Below are 23,448 nucleotides of genomic sequence, written 5' to 3'. Positions count from 1 at the left end.
ATTAAAGGAGTACTGACGCGATTTTGAGACATCGCAAAAGGAACATTTTTTGCTTCGTTGGTATGCAGTGTCCACGCTGTCCACACACTGGAGTCGGAGAACACGTATAAAATAATTTTATTTGACTTTGAAGTTTTCGTCGCTGAGCATTTGCAAGCCAGCCACACCGCAAGGACATTATCCCGACAAGTCAAGACAGTTCCTCCGAGTTCGCAAGTTCTGCGTCCTGCATGCAGCCTAAATCGTAGAAATCACTGTCAGGGTCACTGGACAACAATTCACTCATCGTTGTCTGTTGCACCACGAGCAGATGACGGATTTCCCGCTAGTACGTCGCGAATTTCTGTATCTCCGTGACGTCACACTGCTATGAAACGACACTGAGAAGCCACCCCCTCGATGTCGAAACCGAAAGTGTCTTTTTAAGGTGGCGCTAATTAAAATATATAAGATGCATTCCCAGGCACCACAATAGTCGTTTTAGGTTTCTCGACACCAGTATTTTTATTTAGAACAACAATCCGAATTTTTTTTAAATTCGTGTCAGTACTCCTTTAAGCTTCTTGTGCTTCGAAAGGTAGTCTCCACAATAGACTCATTCAGAGCTATACTTTCTCGTCATGAGACGCACAGGAGGAGTAGAGTAAGAGCAAAGCACAAGAACTATCCGCGCCGAATGAAGTGTGAACAGCGCACCGAATGCGCGGCCAGTTCACGCCGTCTGCTGCCGACATCTAATATAGACAAGCGCATCCGGTTACCGATAGTTTTGCTTTTCTTTCCTTTGACAATCCATATTTTGCTTTGCCACTGGAGCGCCACGTTCATGCTTTCCACTGATCGCAACTGGCGCAGCGCAGTTTCTGTGGCAGCAGCGTGCGTGAAGCGAGTGCTCATAGCTCCCTTATAGAGTTTTCATCTTGCTTCCATCTCCGCCGTGTTATCAGCGCCTAACTAAGATGCCAACAGCGGGCGGATAGAATAGCGAAGCTCCAGTGCACGTGCGTTCAAGTCACCCGAGAGGTGTTACTGTTTCGAACTCAATCGGTCTGAGGACGCGAGAACGAGCTCTCACTGCGCCGTCTCTTACGACGAGCATCTCGGGTGCGCGCGCGCCTACTCGGTAGCTCCGCGCTCGTGGCCGCTGCAGTGACCAAATAATTTCAAAATTAACGTCTTCAGTGCAGGCGACACATTTTTAGGTGCCTGCTGACCTTTTAACAAAAAGAAATTCAATCCTGCCTGCATTTTATACACTTGCTGGGCAAGAAGTCGGAATTGCCCATCCTTGCCTAAGAGTCTCATTGGAGGTGCCGTAACTATTAGTGCAACGACATTATGCAACATGTTTTTAATGATTGTGAAGGCTGATGTGGAGGAGAATAAGTGGACAAAGTTTAAGAAATTTAAAAAATGGGGTTTTTTTTTAATTGTCGTCAGAAGTTTTCATCGTTCGGTGTTTTCTTGAACTTAGCCCGATGATATCTCTTTACTGAAAAGTTATATAAATACAAGATTTGGCAGTTTGGTAGATAAACATGCGAAGAACGTAATGCGGAATTTTTGTACCTGTGCTACAAGGCGTTTTTGAGATAAAGACCTTCAAAGTAAAGAAAATTTTGCCGATTGGGCCATTTTTGAGGTTTTTTATAAAAACATATACACTACACATAAAAACTAAAAATACCTGAGCAGAAGCAAAAACGTGCATATATTAAGGTAAATAAATTTCAGCTACCTAACTTTAATATATTTTGTGCAATTCATAACGAAAGTTGGCCAAAACAGCAGAGCGGATGAGCGCTCCACTCCACCTCTTCGTCATTATTGATTTCCTGTGGTTCGAAAAAATTTTTGGTGGCAAAACAAATTGCGGATCTCTTCTTTCTACTCATCAGGCAATAATATATAAAATTTTGAAATAAATTTGAGAGGTCGACCAGCCATCGTTTGTTCGATCTTACGTGGAATCACCCAAGTATGAAATATGACCCCATCAGCGCTTCATCAACCTAGCAAAAAGAAACACTTTCATGTTGCTATCTCACAAGAACATACTTAGAGATTCTCTGCAACTTCTTCTGTAATTTCACTTCGAGTTATTCGAAAAATGTTTGAGAAATATTCGAAAATTATTCGATTCGATTCGCACTCAATCTTTATTATTCGAATTCGCTTCGCACCCAAAATTTTGCTATTCGCACAGCTCTAGTTGGTGTGTTTATTGTTTATTGGGGTGTTTTATGGTGCGTTTATTGTTGGTGTGTTATTAATCAGTGAATTTGTTAGTGAATTTGTTGGTGTGATATACAGTCGATCCCGGATATATCGAGCTCGAAGGGGACCGCGAAATAGTTCGATATATCGATAATTCGAAATACGAAATATACGTATGTAAGGCTTTAATTAAAGCACTGCAGGCCTCGACACCGTTTTCTGGAATCGTAAAAAGCGCGAACATGACTATTCGCTCACATATGCTAAAGAACAAGGCGAGAACTTCTCTTGCGAGTTACCGCACTTTATTTCGCATGAAAAAAGTCCGTCAACTTGTCTTGCTTCTTGCGCGCCGTGAATTCATCAAGTCATCGTCAATATTATTGAAGCTTTCCAAATAAGTAAATTCAGCACCTTCCGCCACAACAGCGGTGATCGACGCTGAACGCTGATGCGAGCTCTGTAGCGCGGTAAAGGGTTTAGCGGTGGCAACGGTGGCTGGCATCTTCAAACCGCACGGGTCCATTTCCGCAGCACCGGCAACGTCAGCTATGATCTCGGCATCGATGCAGAAGAAACAGCTACGTCGTTATGTGCACCGATGAAGTCACTCGCTGTGCTCCCGTCCGATACGGCGCCCGGAAACACTAAGTTGCAAAATTCACTGACGCACCGTACGCCGTAGTCGGCGGTCATGATGCGCCCAAAGTCGTCACCTGGCACCAAGGCCCGTAAGGAAACAGTGCACGACGGTGCTTTACTTGACGTCGTTCCAAGAACCGGTCATCATTTTTATCACTACGAGCGGGACAATGCTTAGTTCGACTCCCGAATGACGATTTATCAAGCACAAAGCGCGAAGTACACATTCTGCAAGAGACAACGCTGCACGAAAAAACATTTCTCCACCGTCGACATGTTGGCAATACCGATGGCACTTGCGGCTTTCCAGGAGACAGCCGCTACATTAGCGAGAAATGCGAAAAAAAGCGTAGCCTCTGAGATCAGAATTTCAAAACCGAAAACACTAAAAATACGTCACGAGGTTGCGAATCTCGAAGGCCATGCTTTGCGGGCCCGCATGCCATCGTGCGCGAAGAGACAAGGAAGGGAATGCAAACGTTACAACAAGGCTGCCAAGTCACTTCAAATTTCCATTTTGGTGCCCTCGGCAATCAGCCTCTTTGAAAAACACTAGCCCATGCGCTAAAACCTGCGGACCGCGCGTCAAATATACCGGTGAACTGACATGCGCTGCACAACGAACTAGAGCAACGCAATTTCGTCACCTGCGCGCGACGAGGGATTGGAATTCATAAGAATGCGGCCGAAAAATGATCAATAGTTGTTAGGAAAAATGCACTTTCTGGGCTTCGGCGCGGGGCAGCGTTCGATATAGCGGATGTTCCGCTATGCGGGAGTTCGATATACGTGCACACCAGCCCCATACTTCTGCATGGAAATTTCAAGGGGATTTCTCAACTGTTTGATATAGCCAATAATTCGATATATCCGAGTTCGATATATCCGGGATCGACTGTATAAGGTCCCTTTCAGCTGCGGCCGCTTCTACGTAGGACAGACGGGCCGATGCATCAACCAGAGATTGTTGGAACATAAGAGATCACTAACAGGAGGCTCACCTTCTAATCTATCGTGACATTGTCGAGATTGTAAATGCACGCCAAAATTCAATGAATGCGCAGTTTTGTATCGACACAGGAATGAAGAAACGAGTCTGATGATTGAGGCATGGCATATTAAGAAGAGTGGTAGCGCATGCGTGAGCCAACCGTCGATTAACTTGCATAAAGATGAAATCAAATGCTCTCCTATTGCAGGGGCATGCGCAGATAAGTTTTCGTGCCTTCTTTCTTTTCCGCCATTGTGAGTCTCTTCAGTTGTTAGTCGGCGTTTGTGGTGCCCTGACTTTTTTCTTGCGTTCGTGTTTGCACGCCCTGCCTATTTAGAATTCTAAATTTTGCAACGACAGTCGGTTACATTTATTAAAGCGACAGCCTTAGATCTCTCATCAAACACGAAGAGTGACCGTCGACGTCAACACAAGTGATACAAAAAATTATCATATAACCACGTCACAGATAGCCAGAATTTGTGATGTCACCATGAAGTCATGGCGACATCACTGTGACAACACAATGTGACATTAAATGACGACGTCGTCACATGGCATCGTCACTTGGTCATAGGTTGGCTGATCCCGGAGGGACGTGAATTGCAGAAAGCTTGTAATGCCTCCAATTTCAGAGGCAGTGCAAAACCATGCTAGGTTTTGCACTGGGCAGGGGGGGGGCGTGCGGAATCAATAAACTGGAATACAGTCACTTACCGTTTATTCGGACTCGGCGAAAATCGGAATAATTTGGGAGCCCGAAAAAAAGGATTCACCAGAAAAAAGCACTTTTATTGGCCCAGCAGCCGGAAAAAACTTGTCAATGCGCGTCTGTACACATGTACGCTTACGCGCGACCAAGTCGGCCTGAATTTCAGCCAATGTTTGGCCACCCGTGATGGTCGGCAGTAGCACTGTAACGGCCTATGCTAAATCCGCATTTGATGACTGGTGTGGGAGGTGCGTCATCACGGCAGTCACTGTCCACATGCGCTGGTTCGAGTAGCTGACGGATAATCTCCCATCGCCCAACTCGGCGAAAACTCTCAAGCAACTTCCTCCTGGTGAATAATCGCCACTTTTTTCGCCATCGTCAGGGCCTCGTAGTTGCCGCGTTTCTTTAGTTCCGACGGTGCACATGGAACGGGCGTCGTCGGAGCAACACCTCTCACGCGAAGCAACAAGGGAGTGAGACAAAGCTCGGGGCGCAGATCAGGCCTAGCCACAGAAACATCTGACAACGCAAATCCTCACATGCCAAAAGGAAACGACGTTGGGCTAGTTGATGTTGCAGCACTTCTGTTGTCGTACTCTCATTGTCCGAATTACGATCCGCGTCGTACTCGTACGCGCTGTCATTCGCCTCAAACGCCGCACAAAGCTGATTTTAATCTTGGCTTGGCTTGGCCTGCTGTTTGGCCGTGGTAGCCAGTCAATGGATACTTGACTTGCTAGAGCCAAAAGGCAGCCGTTAGATGTAGCCAACAAACATAGCCTTCGAGATCGGTAATTTCGCGTGGATTTTTGACACTGGCACGATCTCCAGTTATAGCCAGAGCAACATTTCAGTGCTGGCAACCTAGTAAAAATATTGTAAACATTTTCTCGGTCACGCCGGTTTTGGACACCAAACTACGGCGACCCATTAAAAAGGGCAAGACCACCAACATCATCATCATCATGGCTGACAGCTTGTCATGGCATTCAACATCGCACTCGATCAGCCAGCCAGAGTCCGAAAAATTGAACGGCGGGCTGTGGGGCTTCCAAATTTTCGATTGTGAGTTTACATTACTTCAATGGGACGAGTGGCGGTGCCACAAAGGTGTCCGAATAAACGAGCATGTCCGAATAAACGAGCATGTCCGAATTTTCAGCGTCCAAATAAACAGTCGGCGACTGTAACGCATCTCGAGCTAGTTGGTTTATCATAACGAAGCAAAAAGTGTGCACTTGATGAGGTCAAACTGAGGGAACACAGGGCATAGGCGCACACAGAACACAGGGCCTGTTCCCTCTGTCCGTCCTCGTCAAGTGTGTGCGGTTTTCGTCTCGTTAGGATCAATAAAATTGACTGTGAAGAAGAAAAAGATGGCTTTCGCCTCCGAGTCGTCTGAGGCGAATACCTAAAGGACCGTGTGAGTTTTTTCGAAGACAGTGGATGGATGGAAGTGTGTCCCTTTTATAACGGGGCAGTGACCTGCGTTTCACCAAGCTCAGGATTTTTTTATTATTATTATTATTATTATCATTACATTTTGGCCTAGTATTCTCCAGCTAAACAAAGATTCTACTCACACACAAAAGAAAAACCTTATAAATTCACAGCCCAACTTTCTGCACCTTATTGCAGATTCACCTTACTTTTAATGTTATTTTTTGCTTTCTTCCTACTTTTCCACCAGCTATCCTCCAGTCGTCTTTTACTTATTTATCTCGCCAATCTGTTTCTCTTTCCTGTGGTCCCTAAAACCCAAGGCTTCATGTTGGCTAGTGCCCTAACATACAGACGAGTGTATATCTCCACATTCAATTAAAACATGCTTTGTCCTTTCCTTACCTTACCCATGCATGTGCATTTCTCTTCTTTACTGAATCTCACTTTATAACTATGCGTTCTAGGCAACCTGTCCTCGTTTCAAACAGCAAAGCGCTTCCCCTTGAATTATAGTAAATCTTTCCCTGCTTATTTCGTTTTTGCCCTTTTGGTAGTTACTCAGAGCCGGTTCTCTTTCCATGACCGATATCCAATACATCTTTTCCGCCTCTCCGACTTTTCACTTAACGCTCTTTGTTGCCATACTGCTTACACTGCCAGCCGCGTACTTGCCTCACTCAACTGTGAGTGGTTGACTCACTCAACTGTGAGTCAACCGTCCTCCCATACAAATACCGGAACGTTTTCTCTTCCAATCTGCCGTCTTTCATGTTCCTGAGTCTCTCTTTGAAACTAATTTTTAAACCACTCAAGTCCCTGCCGCAGCACCACAACACGTCTGCATGTCGTAGAGTGAAGTGTGGTCTGTAACTTATTGTGACACTGCACTATTTTTAGGCGTAGGGCAAACCGTAGGATAATAAAAAAATTGTCTAGGGTAAAGTAGGGTTATATTGACGTGACGGTAGGGTATTTTCCAAAAATCAGTTGGCAACAATGCCAACAGGTCCGGAAAATTGGTCGGTGACTGTATTGCTAACGCAGCCGGTATGTGATGTCCCAACGAAGAACTCTTCCCGCAACTCACATACTGTCATTAAGAATTTTGATTTCTTGTAGCAATCGCCCACACTTACAGGTGATGCAACGTGTGGTGAAATGCACCGTGGCTTTATTCTTCAGCAAATGTTCTTGCTCCCAAACTATCCCTTTACCTTTGTTTAGTCAGCTTCCACAATCGACAGGTTTGAGCACAACAAGGGGAGCTCGTGGAAGCGCACTGTTGCACAATGTCTTCGTGAAAACAAACACCAGACAAAATGAGTATGACTCACTTGGCAGCCATGCAGCGGCATTGCAGGACCAGGCGCTCTCGTTCTGCGGGGCTCTCATTCAACGATTCTGCACCCGCCAGGTACACTTCCCCCCCACCCAGCACACAGGGGCCGCCCTCAGCCGAGCACTGTGATGGCCCAAGGCCTCCAATACTGCCGGGACGTCGCATCCGCTTGTCCGGCTGCACAGATGGCATTCGGCAATCCTCTCGATAATTTGTCAAAAGGTGAAATTGAGAACACTGCAAACTCACTGGAATTCTCAGTTCCTAATAATATCTCTTGGCTTAAGTTTACATACAGGGTCTGTCGGTAAAGTAATGAGACTGGGCCTACAAAAAAGAATGTATTCATCCAATCAGTATAAAAATTCTTCGGACAGAAGAATTTTCCTTGTTTCCTTGGGCACCGATACACCACTTCCAATGCGATTCGCACACTACAAACGCTCCCTCAAAGTCAGCTGCCGTGATCTCCTTTAGAGGCCGTGACAGTCCGTTAGATGGCTTCTCTTGAACCTTTCAGGCTTCTCTTGAGCTATGGGAACAGGAAGAAGTCTGCCTGGCTCACATCAGGGCTGATACTGCCCTAATACAGCCTTGATGTGAGCTTGGCAGGCTTCTTTTTACCAGACCCAGCCTCATTACCTTACGGGAAGACTTTGTATGCTAACTTTCATAGAAATCGTGACGCAGACTACCTCCTAAAACAAAGAGCCAAGACAATGACAACTGCAACCTTGCAATAACAAATAACATGCATGCGATTCAATAATTTACGCTATTAGCAGTAGAGCTGCCAAGCCACACATAGGGGCAGTTCCCCCTGCATCACACATGCTTACATAAATACAAAAAAGATGCATACCAACGAGGAAGAACTTAAGACAGAACAGAAAAGCATGTACCAACTAGCCCAACAACAAGTTTTACTAAGCATCACACATACCTTGAGATTTGGCGGAAGAACCAACCACTGCAGCGTCACAACATCAACCTGCAATTGTCGAGCAATGAAGGTCAGAACCACACTGTGTTGGACTAATCTCAAAGAAGCGCTCCATGCAACCACAAAACAATCTTCTCAGAAAGCAACAACAAAACTTGGAAGACGCTAGAGCTACACCTTCAAGAGTAGAACACGGTAGTGTAATTGGGCTCCATCTCGTTCAGTAGGAAAGCTTAGCAACCCGGTCAACAATGCCGCGAGGAATGTCTGAACTATCACAGTGGCTGTTTCAAGCTATCGTAGAACGCCTACTGCAATTAAATCTGCCAAGTAGAGCACGCAAGTCCGTTACGCCAGACGAAGCTCTGCACCGTGTTTATATCACATATTATAAAGAAAAATGAGCATATTTGTCATGATCCAACTAACAAGCGCAATATTTTTAAAGTTGAAACAAGACATGTCATTCTTTTTGGTTCAAAGGGAATTCGAAGCAACTTGAGTAGTAGCAGGATTTGACTTTCGGTAGAATGCAAGTGATAACCTGTAAAATATGTTACGTCTTAAAATTTACTACACTCAGAGCATATAAGCCGGTATAGCAAGCTTATAACTTAAAAAATGATGAATCGATGTGAGAGTAATACAGTAAAACCTCATTAATTCGAACTCTTATTTCGAAATCCCGCATAATTAGAAGTATTTCTGCGGCCCCGTATTTTGCAATGTAAATTTGAGTGGATAATTTGAAACGGTGGTCAGTACCAGCCTGGTTAATTCGAAAACTTTCGGTGCCATGTGCCAATTCCCGATCCCGATTTAGCTGCAAATCCGCACTTGTGGCCCTTAGGAGCCACGAGTGACAAGTGAAGCATCCCAGCCTCGCTGCTGGCAGCGCAAGAAAAAAACAAAACAAAAGGCGGTCTCGTGGTCGGCTGAAATGTGCGTCTGCGGAAAAGAAGACATGCTTCACTGCAACACAGCGGATGATGCGTCATGCTTCTTTCAACGTCAGCGTGTCATGATTTACCCGTTCTTTCTGGGAAAATAGAGAAATTGATAAAGGGCGATCTGACGGAATTCCGCGATGTATGCGAACCTCCGATTGACAGTTGTTCCGGCAATTCGCACAGCTTGCACTGCTGGCAGAGTACTTGCCTGCAAGTACTCTGCCAGCAGTGCAAGCGTGCAACTTCGAAAGCTCGGTTATAGAACTTCAATGATCATCTTTTCCACCCAGAACAGATCGCGAATTCCGTCACACTTGTCATTATTAAATTCTTTATTTTACCAGAAAAAATGGGCGAATGGTCGCATCATGACGTGCTGACGCTGCGAGGGCAGATGGCATGCTGCCTGCGTGTCACCACTGTGTTGCAGTGAAGCACATCTTTATTGCAGGCGCGCATCCCCCCCCCCCCCTTTTTTCTTTCTTGCCGCTAAACTGTTTCCCCGGTTTAGCGGCAAAATTGGGACTGAGTATTGCTGGATAACATAACCCTTGGTGCCGCAAACTAGCAGAAACAGCAAACGACCAGCTCTGATTACTTCCAGTAATTCAAAGTTCCTTGCATCCTGCTTTTTGTATGCTTGGTTAATTCGAAAACCCGCTTAATTAGATTTTTCACAGTCTCAGTGACTTTGAATTAACAATGTTTTACTGTATGTTCATTTAACCTTGAAGTGGTTCTTCGCGGCAGTGCGGATTTCTCCTGGAAAGGTGTATTCACGGTATAGCATACTTCACTGCAGTGAAACCACCTTTACAGCGGGTTACATACGGTTTATATGTCTATCTGTTCATTTCGAATACTTTGAAATTTCCTAGAATTTAAATTCGTATCGAAGCGAATTCGAATACTGTAATATTCGTTCGAATATTCGAAGTGCTCGAATATTCGCACAAGCCTAGTTGTTTCTCTGCTGGCTTGACTGGGCTTTCTTATTGCACATAAACTGCAGAAAGACAAGAACTTGTGCGTCTTACTTTGTCCCGCTTTTTTGCTTGTGCTAAGAAAACCCAGTCAAGGTGCTAAACAAACAAGCTTACACCGCTACGCTCATCAAAACAGGTTGGTTGAATGGCACTTTCCCTACGAGCATACCTGCAGGTGAGTCGGGTGCATGAGCAAGCACAGCCAGGAGCTGAGGTAAGGGCAGGTAGCAGTCAGCAGAGGGCCCAGGGGGGCACCATGCACCACTTTTTCCCATACCTACAAGATCAGATTGGCACAGTGAACATTGAGTGCAAAATTGTCAGATCCCAAAACACAACATCGCGACGTTTCATCACTGAAGTTGTCCTAAGTGGACACTAGACAGATCAAGAAACAGATGAAGAAACATTGAGCGCAACGACTTCCGTTTCTTGTTCTGTGTAGGGTCTATACTTAGGGACAACTTTCTGTGGCAATGAAGGAAAAACTACAGAACCACAATGCACGTATCCTACCACTAATGAATGTAGTCTCACAATTGCGTCCGTATTTTCTGCGTGAGATATATAAAATACTCCTTCATTTTGTGCATGTAGCGTTTCGAGACGGAACGCGGCACACACAAGCGAGATATTTGTATTTCTTTTACTTTATACGTTGTCACTTTGCGTTTTTGCCCTTTTACCCGTTTTTGCCCTTATACCCGTACCCGCGCCTTTTACCTGTACCTTAGACGCTGAGCAGCGTTTGCGTCGAAATGCAACGCTAGCCATCACTTTCCATGGTGTTACGAGGCGCGCGTCGAACAGGACTGCTTCGCGTAGCAGTACATATGCAGACGCTCCGCCCCCGTAGATTTCCCTTCATTGCCACAGAAAGTTGTCCCCGAGTATAGTTAGTGCAACTTCAAGGTATGTTGCCACCCTTGAAAAGGACGTTCTTTTCGGTAAAAGCAGATTTAATTTTTTGATATTTTCAGAATCGACAGACATTGAGAATTGTGCTGCAGCAAAAATGACAACTCTATGTGCTTCGGTTCGAGAGTTATGTTGGTTTTTACAACTACCGGCATACTTCCTTGAAACCAAAACGGACATTTTGTGAAAAAGAAACGTACATTTAAATCAGTAAAACAAACATGTTAGTGCTCAAATATGCAGGATACATGTAAATTAGTTTGTGATGTGATGAAGTATACTAAAACTTCATAAGATTGAGCAATGGTAATCGCGACCATATTTCATTAAAATGAAACGCCAGGAAAGCAGACACAGCCAGCACGGGAACTTTGTAGACTTGTGCGAATACAGTAAAAGCTCATTAATTCGGATTTCACGGGACCGGAAAAAATGTCCGAATTAACCGAATGCCGAATTAATGAATGAACAGGAAAAACAACATTAAAATCAAGTTGGAGAAGCATACCTTCATTTGCTGAAGTATTTCGTAATGGTCGTCTACGTTTTCGCGCAGATTCCGGCTGACATTACAATTTTTCTTAACTCTTCCAAATGGCCAACAGCACGCAAACTGTCGGAAGTGCTCAGGCAAACGTCCTCTAATATCAAAAGTGCCTCCGAGACTTCCCGTGAGGTGCGATGAGTTCGCGACATCATTAATAATTTCTTGATCGGGCAGGAGACCAGTCGTGGCGACACAATCATCAATCGCGATGTAGTCCTGAAGGGTCATATCTGAGGGAAGGACAGCATCGAAGGTCGGGCAGTCATCGTCAGTGGACTCGGCTGACACCTCGTCGATGCCATCGTTAGCTACTGCCGCATGCTCGGGCCTCACATGTAAACACGGTCACAACGGGAAAAAAAGAGAACTCCGCAAGAAGTGACGGTGCCGACACAACACAAGGGAAAATGGCGTCGGAGGCGCAGTGGAGCAAAGAAAGAAGACGCCGACGTTCGGTGACGCTGCGATCGCCCCCACTAGTTGATGACGATGGCGATGTCACTCAGGTTTCGATTTCGCTCCAGTGGTGCCAGCGCTGCTCTACCACACTTTTGTGTAGCGGCAGCCGTCAGCATTTGTCCGAATTAAGCGGTGCGGAGCCCAACTCTGACGAATTAACGAAGGTTTGCTCCCATAGATTAACATGCACTTTGGCCGGGACCAATAGAGCCGTCCGAATTATCCGAATTTCCGAATTAAAGGGTGTCGAATTAACGAGCTTTTACTGTAGTAAATTTTAGGTTCGAAGCGAAGTGAGAAATAATGCGTGACTCTGCTCACACCTGCAAAAGAAAGCAGCGCCCTCAAATGAGCTTACTGCAAGAAACCGCTCTGTTTGTTGTTTTCTGTCAGAGACAGCATTTCGCACTTATATTTATGTGTCACAAAACAGTTTTCCATGGACCAGTCCATTGTGTCCGTACAATGAAAGCTGACCACCGCCAGCACAGCAACTTTGAGCATTGCCTCCAAGTACTGGGCTGCCAGTGTGTTTACAAGTGGTAGATGGTCATTATATCAGTAGTTCGTTGTATATGGACTCGCCCTTAAATACGTGCGCTTAGCGGCCAAGCCGTTTGTTTTACTCTGTGCACTTTTATTAAAGTGTTAACAACCCCTCTGGTGACAATCTAAGCCTTTCCGCGTCGTGAAGCGACGCCCGCTGTGTGCTTACGATTGAATTAACCGCTTTTGCATTGAACAGACACCGTTTCACCGAAGTGCGGTACTGCCACGTGGAGCCAATCTTCCCTGGCTAGTTGTGTGCAGCGTGTCGCCTACTCGGCTTGCGGAGTCACTGCCGGGCTGCTTGCTGTATGCCGTATGCGCGCGTTTGTACATTCTTCGCGCCTGCTTCACTCCGGATCGTGCACGCGTGCGGTGAGTACCCTGTTCGTTCAAGGCGGCGAAAACAAGCACTTTGCAAGCAACGCCCACGTCTCTATGTCTCCGTGATGCTCTCGTGGCCCTGCATGATGATGCGCAGCGCACTTGAGTTGTCATCTAGTCAAACATGCAGTATACGCTCGCTGTCAGTGCATCGACGCTTCTCGGTGCCCACGCCGCTCAACAGCGAGCTACTTTCGTTTTTACAAAGCGACGCGCACTTTGAAGTGGTCTCGCATGATGCGGCGGCGGCGAACTTGCGAACAGCAGCATGGTGCACTCGTACCGCCGTCGATCCGCACAGTTTACGGCATACGCCACACACGCAGACGAGCAGATATCTACAGATGACTGTGATAAGGTTGTTGGCAATAAGTCATAATGGCACGCTCATCGACGGCCACCACCTCGCCTTCGCTCTTTTCTGCTGCTTATACACGAAGGCATATCCACAATCGTGCAGAAGTCGTAATCACCGATCAATCGACCGGCCTCAGCCGTTACCGAAAAGACGGACAACCTTTTGCGGCACATTGTGGCGTCGACGAGATTAGGTACGCAGTGAACCTTTTTGCGATAGAAAGTTATTTGGGTTATCACTTCTTGCATTTATGCCTTCTTGCGTTCCAAGGCATTGTTCGGTTCATCGTAGGCGGTCGTAGCTGCAGAGAACGGCGTCAGGAAAGGTTACCGTGCGAAAGCTGACCGCAAGGCTTTATGCTGCTTCCTTTTTTTTTTTTTTTCCTCACTGCCATTCTGCCACTGAAGAAACGGCTGGAAAGTGAGCGACCTTGCTCGCAGTGCCCGAAATCTGCGTGCGGTGCTCGCCAATCTGGGATATCTTAGTCGCGAGTAAAATGGAGCAGGGCGCACGCTCGCGTGCCCCTCTCACGCTAATTTAGAGGCCTGTTTTAACTTTTTTTCACTTCGTATGACCATATTTTTACCGCAACCGTGTCTGAAGTGTTCGTTGTAAAAGTAGGAGGCTTTGAAAAATGTTTGCTACATGTAGACGCAGCTTCAATAGTTAGCACAGGAAAATCGTAAGTGCACGCAAATATGGTCGTTATAACTGATAGATCGTTATACAGTCGCCGACCGTTTATTCAGCCGCCGAAAATTCGGACATGCTCGTTTATTCGGACACCTTCGCGGCACCGCCGCTCGTCCCATTGAAGTAATGTAAACTCACAACCGAAAATTCGGACGCCCCACAGTCCGCCGTTCGATTTTTCGGACTTCGGCTGGCTGATCGAGTGCGACGTTGACCACCATAACAAGCTGTCAGCAATGTTTACAAAATTTTGATAGGTTGCCAGCACTGAAATGTTGCACTGGCTATAACTGGAGATCGTGCCAGTGTCAAAAATCCACGCAGAAATTACCGATCTCGAAGGCTATGTTTGTTGGCTACACGTAACGGTTGTCTTTTGGCTTTAGCCAGTCAACTATCCATTGAACGCTACCACTAGCTACCACGGCCGAACAGCAGGCCAAGCCAAGCCAAGATTGTAATCGGCTCGGTGCGGCGTTTGAGGATGGATGGATGGAAAAACTTTATTTCGCCAGAAAACAGTTGGGGATGATTCCATGTTAGATGGCCATCAACCCAAAGTTGACGGCGACCTGTCGTCCAGAAAAGGGTCGTGGAGTGGGCCACACAGGTGTTTGAGGAGATTGACAGCGCGTACGAGTACGACGCGGATCCTAATTCGGACAAAGAGAGTACGACAACAGAAGCGCTGCAACATCAATTAGCCCAACGTCGTTTCCTTTTGGCATGTGAGGGTTTGCGTTGTCAGATGTTTCTGTGGCTAGGCCTGATCTGCATCCCGAGCTTAGTGTCCCGCTCCCTTGTTTGTTGCTGGGCGTGCGAGGCCTGATCTACTGAAATTGCTCCGACGCTGTCACGATCCGCTCCGGGACCGCGGACGAGGGGGCCGAGGCGCCCGCGCTCTAACAAGGACGACCCAAACGCATGGCGGGGTAACAGCTACTGACTGCCGAGCCGCGCTCGTCAGTGTTTATTCTTCACGCACGACCAAGGTTGCCTGCCGAACCTGGCGAGGTAATGAAACTAGGCTAGGCAGGGCGCCACACGCTCGTTACACCCCTCACCCCCAGTTATTGTACACAACATAAAAAAAAATACAAGTCCCAGCCGGTTCGACGTTCATTTAGGTAGGCGAAAAGCGGTCTGGTGCCCTTCGTCGTCGATTGCTCCGCCTGGGTACAGGTGTTGAGGGACTAGGTGCTGTAGCACCAGGTGCTGCCTGTGCCACGCTTGATTCCTCCTGAGACACTGCTGTGGTTGGCAGAGATGGCACTGAACTTGCCGGTGGCCCAACTAGTGGCGCACCACTGGAGGCGCCTGTCCCTTGCGAAATGGCTGTCTCACTGGCCGCAACTGGTGTTGCCTGTGGATGCAGCTGGTGCTGCCGTGGATGCAAGCCAGGTCCCGCGGTTAGCCCTCACATGGTCAGCATGCCGGTGCCATGTGGTTCCATCCTGCATTCGTACGAGCAGAGAGGAGGAGCTTGCAGGCGAGACCACTTGTCCAGCAGACCAAGGTGGGCCAGAACGGAAATTCCTGGCGAATACTGGCACTCCAGGCTCCGGCAATGGCCAAGGACGGCACCCTTTGTCAGCAGCCAGCTTCTGCTTCAGCTGTTTGAGGAGCGCCGTAGACCGGAGGTCTGGATGCAGAATGTCCAACAGTGTCTTCACCATCCGTCCCAGCAGAAGCTCACAGGGGGCACGGCCGGTGACATCATGAGGTGTAGTCCGGTACTGGAAGAGTATGCGGGCGACCTGCGTACGGAAATCCCCAGCTTGGCTCTTCTTAAGTTTGTCCTTAATAGTCTGCACCACCCGCTCAGCTGCACCGTTTGAAGCAGGGTGGTACGGAGGAACCATCATTCGGCGGATTCCGTTCTTTGTCAGCCAGGCCAGGTACTCTGCGCTGGCGAAAGCGGGCCCATTATCGGAGACTATGATGTCCGGCAGCCCCTGGGCTGCAAAAACCTGCCGAAGTGCTGCAATGGTCGCACCTGCTGACGGAGTGGTGACAGGTAGGACTTCTACCCACTTTGAAAATGCGTCGACTACCACCAGGAAGTAGTGGCCTTTGAAGGGGCCCCCAAAATCCACGTGAAGGCGGGACCAGGGCCTCTGTGGGAATGGCCATGGGGTGATCTCCACATGACGCGAGGCCCGTTGATGTTCCTGGCAGACTTGGCAGCTCTGCACCATGTGAGCGATGTCCTGGTCCAGTCCAGGCCACCAAACGTGGGACCGGGCCACCATCTTTGTCTTTTCCACGCCAGGATGCCCCGCGTGCAGCAACTGCAGGACCCTGGACCGGAGACTTTGTGGGATCACCACCCTGGAACCCCAAAGTAGGCAGCCCTGCTCCAGGCTCAGCTCAGCGGCCTTGTGGCTGTAGGGCTGCTGCACCAACTCGTCCCCTCGGGATACTGCCTTCACCACCTGGGACAGGACCGGGTCCCGACTGGTCGCCTGCGACACAGCAGACCTGGACAGTACCTCTGGGTACGCATGCTCCAGCATGAGCACTTCAGCTGGCTCTGGAACAGCAGCAGGCACCTCTGGCAGCGGCAACCGGCTCAGGGCATCGGCAGGTCCCAGGTCTTTTCCCGGACGGTACACCAACTGGTAGCTGTAGGCCGCCAGCTTCAAGGCCCATCGTACCACTCGAGGTGATGCCTGCACGGGGACCGCCTTGTCTGGCCCCAGTAGCCCCAGCAGTAGTTTGTGGTCCGTCACTGCCTCGAACTTTCGGCCCCACAGGTACTGGTGAAAACGCTCGACGCCAAACATGAGGGCGAGGCCTTCCTTGTCCAGGTGGCTGTAACGCTGCTCTGCTGTGTGAAGACGTCGAGAAGCAAACGACACCGGGCGTTCTTGGCCATCCTTGTCTCTGTGCGCTAGGACGGCTCCTACACCATAGGGTGATGCATCTACAGTAAGGACAACAGGCTTGGCTGGATCGAAGTGCACCAGCACCGGTGCCTTGGTGATTAGCTGTTTACTGTGCTCAAAGGCCACGTCCTGCTCCTTCTTCCACACCCAATGCTGGCCATCTCGAAGCAGAATGTGCAGTGGCTGTAGATGCGCAGACAGGTTGGGCAGGAACCTCCTGTAGAAATTGATGAGACCAAGGTAGCTTTGCAGCTCTTTCTTGTTTCGGGGCTTCGGCGCCTTCAGAACAGCCTCAACTTTGCGGGGGGCCGGAGTCAGGCCGGCTTGGGAGATGACGTGTCCGAGGTATTCTACACTGGGAACCATGAACACGCACTTTTCCCGCTTGAGCTTGAGACCAGCATCCTGAAGTCGGGCCAGAACGTTGTGCAGATTCTGCATGTGGTCTCCATCGTCAATACCGGTGACGAGGATGTCGTCCAAGTACACTGCCACGTGCTTCATGCCCCTGAAGAGGTTGTCCATCTCTCTCTGAAAGATGGCTGGTGCCGAGGTCACGCCAAATGGTAAACGCGTATACTGGAAAAGCCCCATAGTTGTCGATATCGTGACATACTTCCGTGAGGCCTCCTGGAGCACCAACTGCTGGTACGCGTCTCTGAGGTCGAGCTTCGTGAACTTCTGGCCACCAGACAAAGCCGACCAGAGATCTTCAATCCGAGGCAGGGGGTACTTTTCGACGGTAGCGACGGGGTTGATCGTAACCTTGAAATCCCCACAGATTCTGACACTACCATCTCGCTTGGGGACTGGAACGATGGGAGCGGCCCACTCCGCAGTCTTGACTGGTACCAGGATGCCTTCTCGCTGTAACCGTTGCAGCTCCTGGGTTACCCCGTCCTTCAGTGCGAACGGCAGCGGGCGAGGCTTGAAAAACCGAGGCCGGACTCCCTCGGGTACATGGATGCCAGCAGTCGTACCGGCGAATGTGCCCACCCCTGGCTGGAACAGTGACTGGAAATCTGTTAGGAGGCTCGGGATGTCTTGTAAGCCATGTAGGGCTGCTTCCTGGCCTTCTGGCAGCCGAACACCCAGTGCGCAAATCCAATTTCTGCCGAGCAGCGTCGGTGATGACCCCTTGGTCAAATACAGAGGAAGGGTTGCTTCCCTGTTGCCAAAACGAATGCTGACCTGGGCCTGGCCTTGGACCTGGGAAAGCTCTCCAGAGTAACTCCGCAGCATGACGCCTGAAGCCTCGACGGCCACTCTGGGGAAGGTCCTTTTGAAAAGTTTGCCAGCCATGACCGACACACTGGCCCCCGTGTCCAGTTCCATGGAAATGGGGCGCCCGCAAACTTCGACGGTCAGCACGTGCGGCGGCACAGACGACGGGACAAGGCCTGTGTGCCACATGTCGAAAATCGGCGGGTTCTCGGACACGACGTTGAGCCTGGCCGCGGAGGAACCCGAGCCTGCTGCCGCACGTCCCCGCCGCCACTTGCGACGCCTACCCTGACCGCGGGCTGTTGTGGAACCTGGGCTTGATCCAGGCTGCTGCTGTGGTGCGCTGTTCTGCTTCCCCGTTCGGCATACTCGTGCAAGGTGCCCAGTTTTTCCGCACGTGAAGCACTGCGAATGTACGAACTGGCACTGTGAGGGGGAATGGGCGTCACCGCAGCGACTGCATATACCGCCCCTTGCCACCATCTTGTTGACCGCCGCTTCTGTTGACGCCGCACGCGCAATCTCGCCGGCGTCTTTTGTCGCCGCGTCCATCGCCAGCGCTGCTTTCACCACGTCGTCCAGCGAGGGGTCGGGAAGTTCCAGGAGACGTGTCTGCATGGCGGGGCTGTTTATGCCGCAGACGAAACGGTCCCGTAGCAGCGAGTCCAGCTGGTCCCCGAAAGCGCAGGTACTCGCCAAACCTCGTAGCGCGGCGACGAAGTGCCCGAGGCTCTCCCCTTCCCGGCGGCTCCGGTTGTTGAAGCGGAAACGCTCCATTAGCGTGGACGACGCCGGACTGAAGTGCGAGCGCAGTGTAGTGAGCAGCTCGCTGAGCGTCTTGGTATGCGGTGTAGCCGGCTTTAGGAGGTCGAGCAGGAGACTGAAGACTTGGGTTCCGCAACTTGCCAGGAAAATGTCCCGCTGTTTCTCCTCGGGCGTGTCGTTAGCGCGGAAAAACACGTGAACTTGCTCCTCATAGATGGGCCAGGCGGACCCGTCTCCCTCGAACGGCTCGAGCCTTCCGTACAGCGGCATGGCGGCAGATGCGGGGGGCGTTGTTTTGCCGCTCTCGATGGCCTGGGTCGACACGTTGACTGTACTCGTCGCCAGTGTCACGATCTGCCCCGGGACCGCGGACGAGGGGGCCGAGGCGCCCGCGCTCTAACAAGGACGACCCAAAAGCATGGCGGGGTAACAGCTACTGACTGCCGAGCCGCGCTCGTCAGTGTTTATTCTTCACGCACGACCAAGGTTGCCTGCCGAACCTGGCGAGGTAATGAAACTAGGCTAGGCAGGGCGCCACACGCTCGTTACAGACGCTGCCCCATTCCATGTGCGCCGTCGGAACTAAAGAAACGCGGCAACTACAAGGCCGTGACGATGGCGAAAAAAGCGGCGATTATTCACCAGGTGGAAGTTCCTTGGGAGTTTTCGCCGAGTTGGGCGATGAGATATCCGTCAGCTATTCGAACCAGCGCATGTGGACAGTGACTGCCGTGATGACGCACCTCCCACATCAGTCATCAAATGCGGATTTAGCATAGGCCGTTACAGTGCTACTGCCGACCATCACGGGTGGCCAAACATTGGCTGAAATTCAGGCCGACTTGGTCGCGCGTAAGCGTACATGTGTACAGACGCGCATTGACAAGTTTTTTCCGGCCGCTGGGCCAATAAAAGTGCTTTTTTCTGATGAATCCTTTTTTTCGGACTCCCGATTATTCGGACTTTTCGGCGGTTCCCGCCGAGTCCGAATAAACAGTCGGCGACTGTATTTGGGATCGTTGTAAGTGGGTTTGACTGTACAGATAAAAAATTTTCGCTCATGAATATGGGTCGAGGGCTTATTCTGGGTGAGATTTTAGAGAAAGAAAGAAGACTGACTAATATTCAAATAAGTACACTAATAGCACATGTTCGATCGATGCAGTGTAACAAAGCCATTTTTTCCAGGGGTACTGTTCTTTCATTTAATTGCTGGTGCCACGATCCCCCAAGCATTTGGTCGCGACTGCCCAACTGGATGGCTAGTTTTAAGAACAACCTGAAGTGCAGACCCTTGAGCGATGTAAAAGCTGAGCATAAGAGAAAAGCGCACCTGGTAGATGAGATCAAGGACTTCCTGTGAAGTCTCCAGCAGGCAACGCTGGTACAGCAGGCGCAACATGCACGGCAAGAGGGGTGGTACCCATTCGCTAAGTGGCTGCAAGAAGAGAGACCAGCTTAGGCCAACCAACACAGAAACTATAAAGAGAAAGGAAAATTGGGTAGGGTGGCTGTGCTTCATCACAATGTACAGCGCAAACAGCGAAAATGTGAGATTAAGCACAAAGGACGAGCAACAAAGTACAACTGCATTTTATTCACAGAAACCATTTCCTAGAATACTAGCAACATGTAATCTAACCTACCACACAGCAAGACTACGGAAAAAAACATTTGTATAATGATGCATCACAAGCACGGAACTGATTAAGAAGAAGTAGGTATGCAAGTATTCTCGTTAACGGGAAATTTCGAGCGCAAAAACAAGACATTCACCAGAAAGAGAGACAGGACGGCCGCTGGTGTATCGTGAATGGTTCTGATGAATGTCTTGTTTTTGCGCTCAAAATTTCTCGTTAGCTATGCACCATCTCACTGAATTTCCAACTTTGTTAAAGTATTCCTGTGACATGCTATTTTCAAATCAATTGTAGAACCCTGCTTACATGTTTAGTCAACCGTTTTCTAACACAGCTCGAGATCAACCTTTGTTAATTAAATATGTCACATAGCTTAGACTCGTCCTTGCAGATGCCTGCAAGCATATTTGGATATTACATTAATTAGGTTCAGGAGTGTTTTTTTCTTCAAGGAACTGACAACTGACCAGAACATGAAATGAGATGACTCCACTGATGGAAAGATCGTCCGTCGCAATTGCTCAAACCAACCCTGTTTTTTCGTGAGAGATGGATTTATATTTTTATTTCTTGATTGAAAGTCACGAAAAATGACCTGTGGCACCTCTGGCAGCAAAAACATGAACGATACGATGAACTCGGCCACGTGACCGTTGATTGCTGTACGCGGTCAATGAGATTTTGTTAGTATTGAAATAGTGTTCGTTTCTTTATATTAAAAGGTATTACTCCATAATAATGTACATATAGGCCTGCGTTAGTAGTATGCATTAAAGTGGCGCTGCCTTCGCGTGACGTAATGATCCCGTGCTCGTCAGCGCATCTTGAGGAACTTTTCAGCGTGCTCATGCAACCGAGTACGCAGTTTCCAGGTCGCTAAGATTTTGGAGCGACATAGTTTTGCTACCTACACTTCGTGTCAGAAATGACACGCGCTACAATTTGGCGCGGCCGCGCATATGCATAGTTACGTTTTTGATGACTTGGCTTGGCTGGTGCAACGAGACAGTAACGACACCGGGACAAGCCACCCATGACACAGGCGCAGGCAACCTTGGACGCATGCGCACAACGTGGTACAAATACAAGGAAGGTGTATAATGCCACATTATCTCATTGTAACAGCTTCTTATTTTCAAAAATAGTTGAAAAGCTATAAATAAAGGTGGTTAAGCATAGTTACAGGAACTTTAAAGAGATTAAGTATCTCGGCAGTTGAGTGTTTCACGGTATTTGACAAATCAGGGCATCTGTGCGTGAGAGAATTCTTCTGCCTCTCCTCAGTCTTTCCAGAAATCGTATATATTTGTACAGCAAAAATAAACGCACCTGTTGGTAGTCAGTGCTGGTCCTGTTTGATCTTTCTTGTCTTCGTTTTATTGCACTGTTTTCTACTACGATTATGTACCAAGTTCATACGCTTTTGAAGTTCCTAGCTTTGTGTTTGTCTTTTTTTTTTTCCGTACTATTGCGTCTTTTTTTCTTCTCTGTTGTTCACTCTCTCTCTCTCCCTCTCTTTTTCACTGATGTGCTTCCTCTTTCCTTCTATTCACCCATTTCGGTACGCCAGATTATCTCAATATCTTCTCGTCTTTTCACTCTCTTGCACCCAACTCCCAACATCCCCCCCCTCCTTTTTGCACCTGCCCTCTCCTCAACTTCAGCTTTGGTTGGAGGAGAGGGTACGAAGCATACATACACATGCACTAAGGTAGGCAGTTGCTGCCTTGAAAAAGACAAGACCACTTGTTGAAATGTTGGCTCCAACGACAACCCGTGTTCAACAATTTTTCATCGCAAGCTTCCGCTGAACTTCTGCCTCATTTGGATATAACTAAGTTACGTTTCGTGTCAGATGTAACTCCGTTATAATGAGGTTTGACTGTATCCCAGGCCAATTTTTTACGAGTTATATTGCTAGATTCGGAAAAAGCAATGTAGTAAAGGCAATTAATATCTAGCTAAATGCAGAGACTTTCTCGTGCAGTTACTACCATGCTGTAATAACAAAAACAACAAAAAGAGCATAACCCACCAGTGGTGCCCCCTTGTCCGAGCAGAGAATGAGGAGCGAACGCAGCACGGACAGTCGCACGGCAATTGCATTGTGGCCCAGAAAGGGCCACAGTCGAGGCACCCACCGGGCTAATGGTGCGCTGGCAACACTGCAGCCACTGTCTGTGCACGTGGTTTTACCAGGACTTTGCACCACCCCCTGCTCACAGTCACGCAAGCAGCCATCAGACCTGCATGTGATTAGTACATTGACCGTAGATTCTGCACAAATGCACACAAATGTAGAGACCTGGAAAGGTACGTCAGTATACCTTTTTACACATTTGAGCATATGCAGTTTATCCTACAAGAGTTACCAAATAGAACAAACTTACAAACGAAGTTGTTTCACAACCATCCTTCAACCTTATTCTTCTAACACAACAAACTTACAAACGAAGTTGTTTCACAACCATCCTTCAACCTTATTCTTCTAACACCTCCAGTAATGGTTTACCTTGAATGTGGTGCTAAGTTTATTATATGTTCTTGCGTTGATCCCTTTAAAGCTAAGTTTTATTTTAAGCTCTTGTGCTTGATTCCTGTGAACCACTGTGTTTAGTTGCCTTCCATATTTTGTTCTAGTGTTTGTGTATTAGGAAAACCAAGCAAATAAAATATAAATCTACTTTGCTAAAACCCTCTGTGAAGGTTGCAGTATTTGTAAACAAATATAAAGAGTAAAAGGGGATATTCAAAATGTACAGCGCCATCTGTCAACAATCCCACAAGTTTGATCCGCCAT

At 48.3% G+C, this 23,448-nt stretch overlaps 1 protein-coding gene across 1 annotated transcript in view; it reads right to left on the bottom strand.

The window, feature by feature from the left end:
* LOC119399311 (TATA-binding protein-associated factor 172-like) overlaps nucleotides 1-23,448 on the bottom strand; it is a 374,345-nt gene that overhangs the window by 200,299 nt on the left and 150,598 nt on the right. The window contains 5 exon segments of the mRNA XM_049417333.1: nucleotides 7,343-7,524; nucleotides 8,291-8,338; nucleotides 10,396-10,503; nucleotides 20,342-20,446; nucleotides 22,684-22,894. Coding sequence (XP_049273290.1) covers nucleotides 7,343-7,524; nucleotides 8,291-8,338; nucleotides 10,396-10,503; nucleotides 20,342-20,446; nucleotides 22,684-22,894 — 654 coding nt within the window.

This window comes from Rhipicephalus sanguineus, chromosome 7, assembly GCF_013339695.2.
Source record: "Rhipicephalus sanguineus isolate Rsan-2018 chromosome 7, BIME_Rsan_1.4, whole genome shotgun sequence".
Taxonomy (NCBI): Eukaryota; Metazoa; Arthropoda; class Arachnida; order Ixodida; family Ixodidae; genus Rhipicephalus; species Rhipicephalus sanguineus.
Note: the sequence above shows the minus strand (reverse complement) of the source record. Positions and strands in the feature narration are given on the sequence as shown.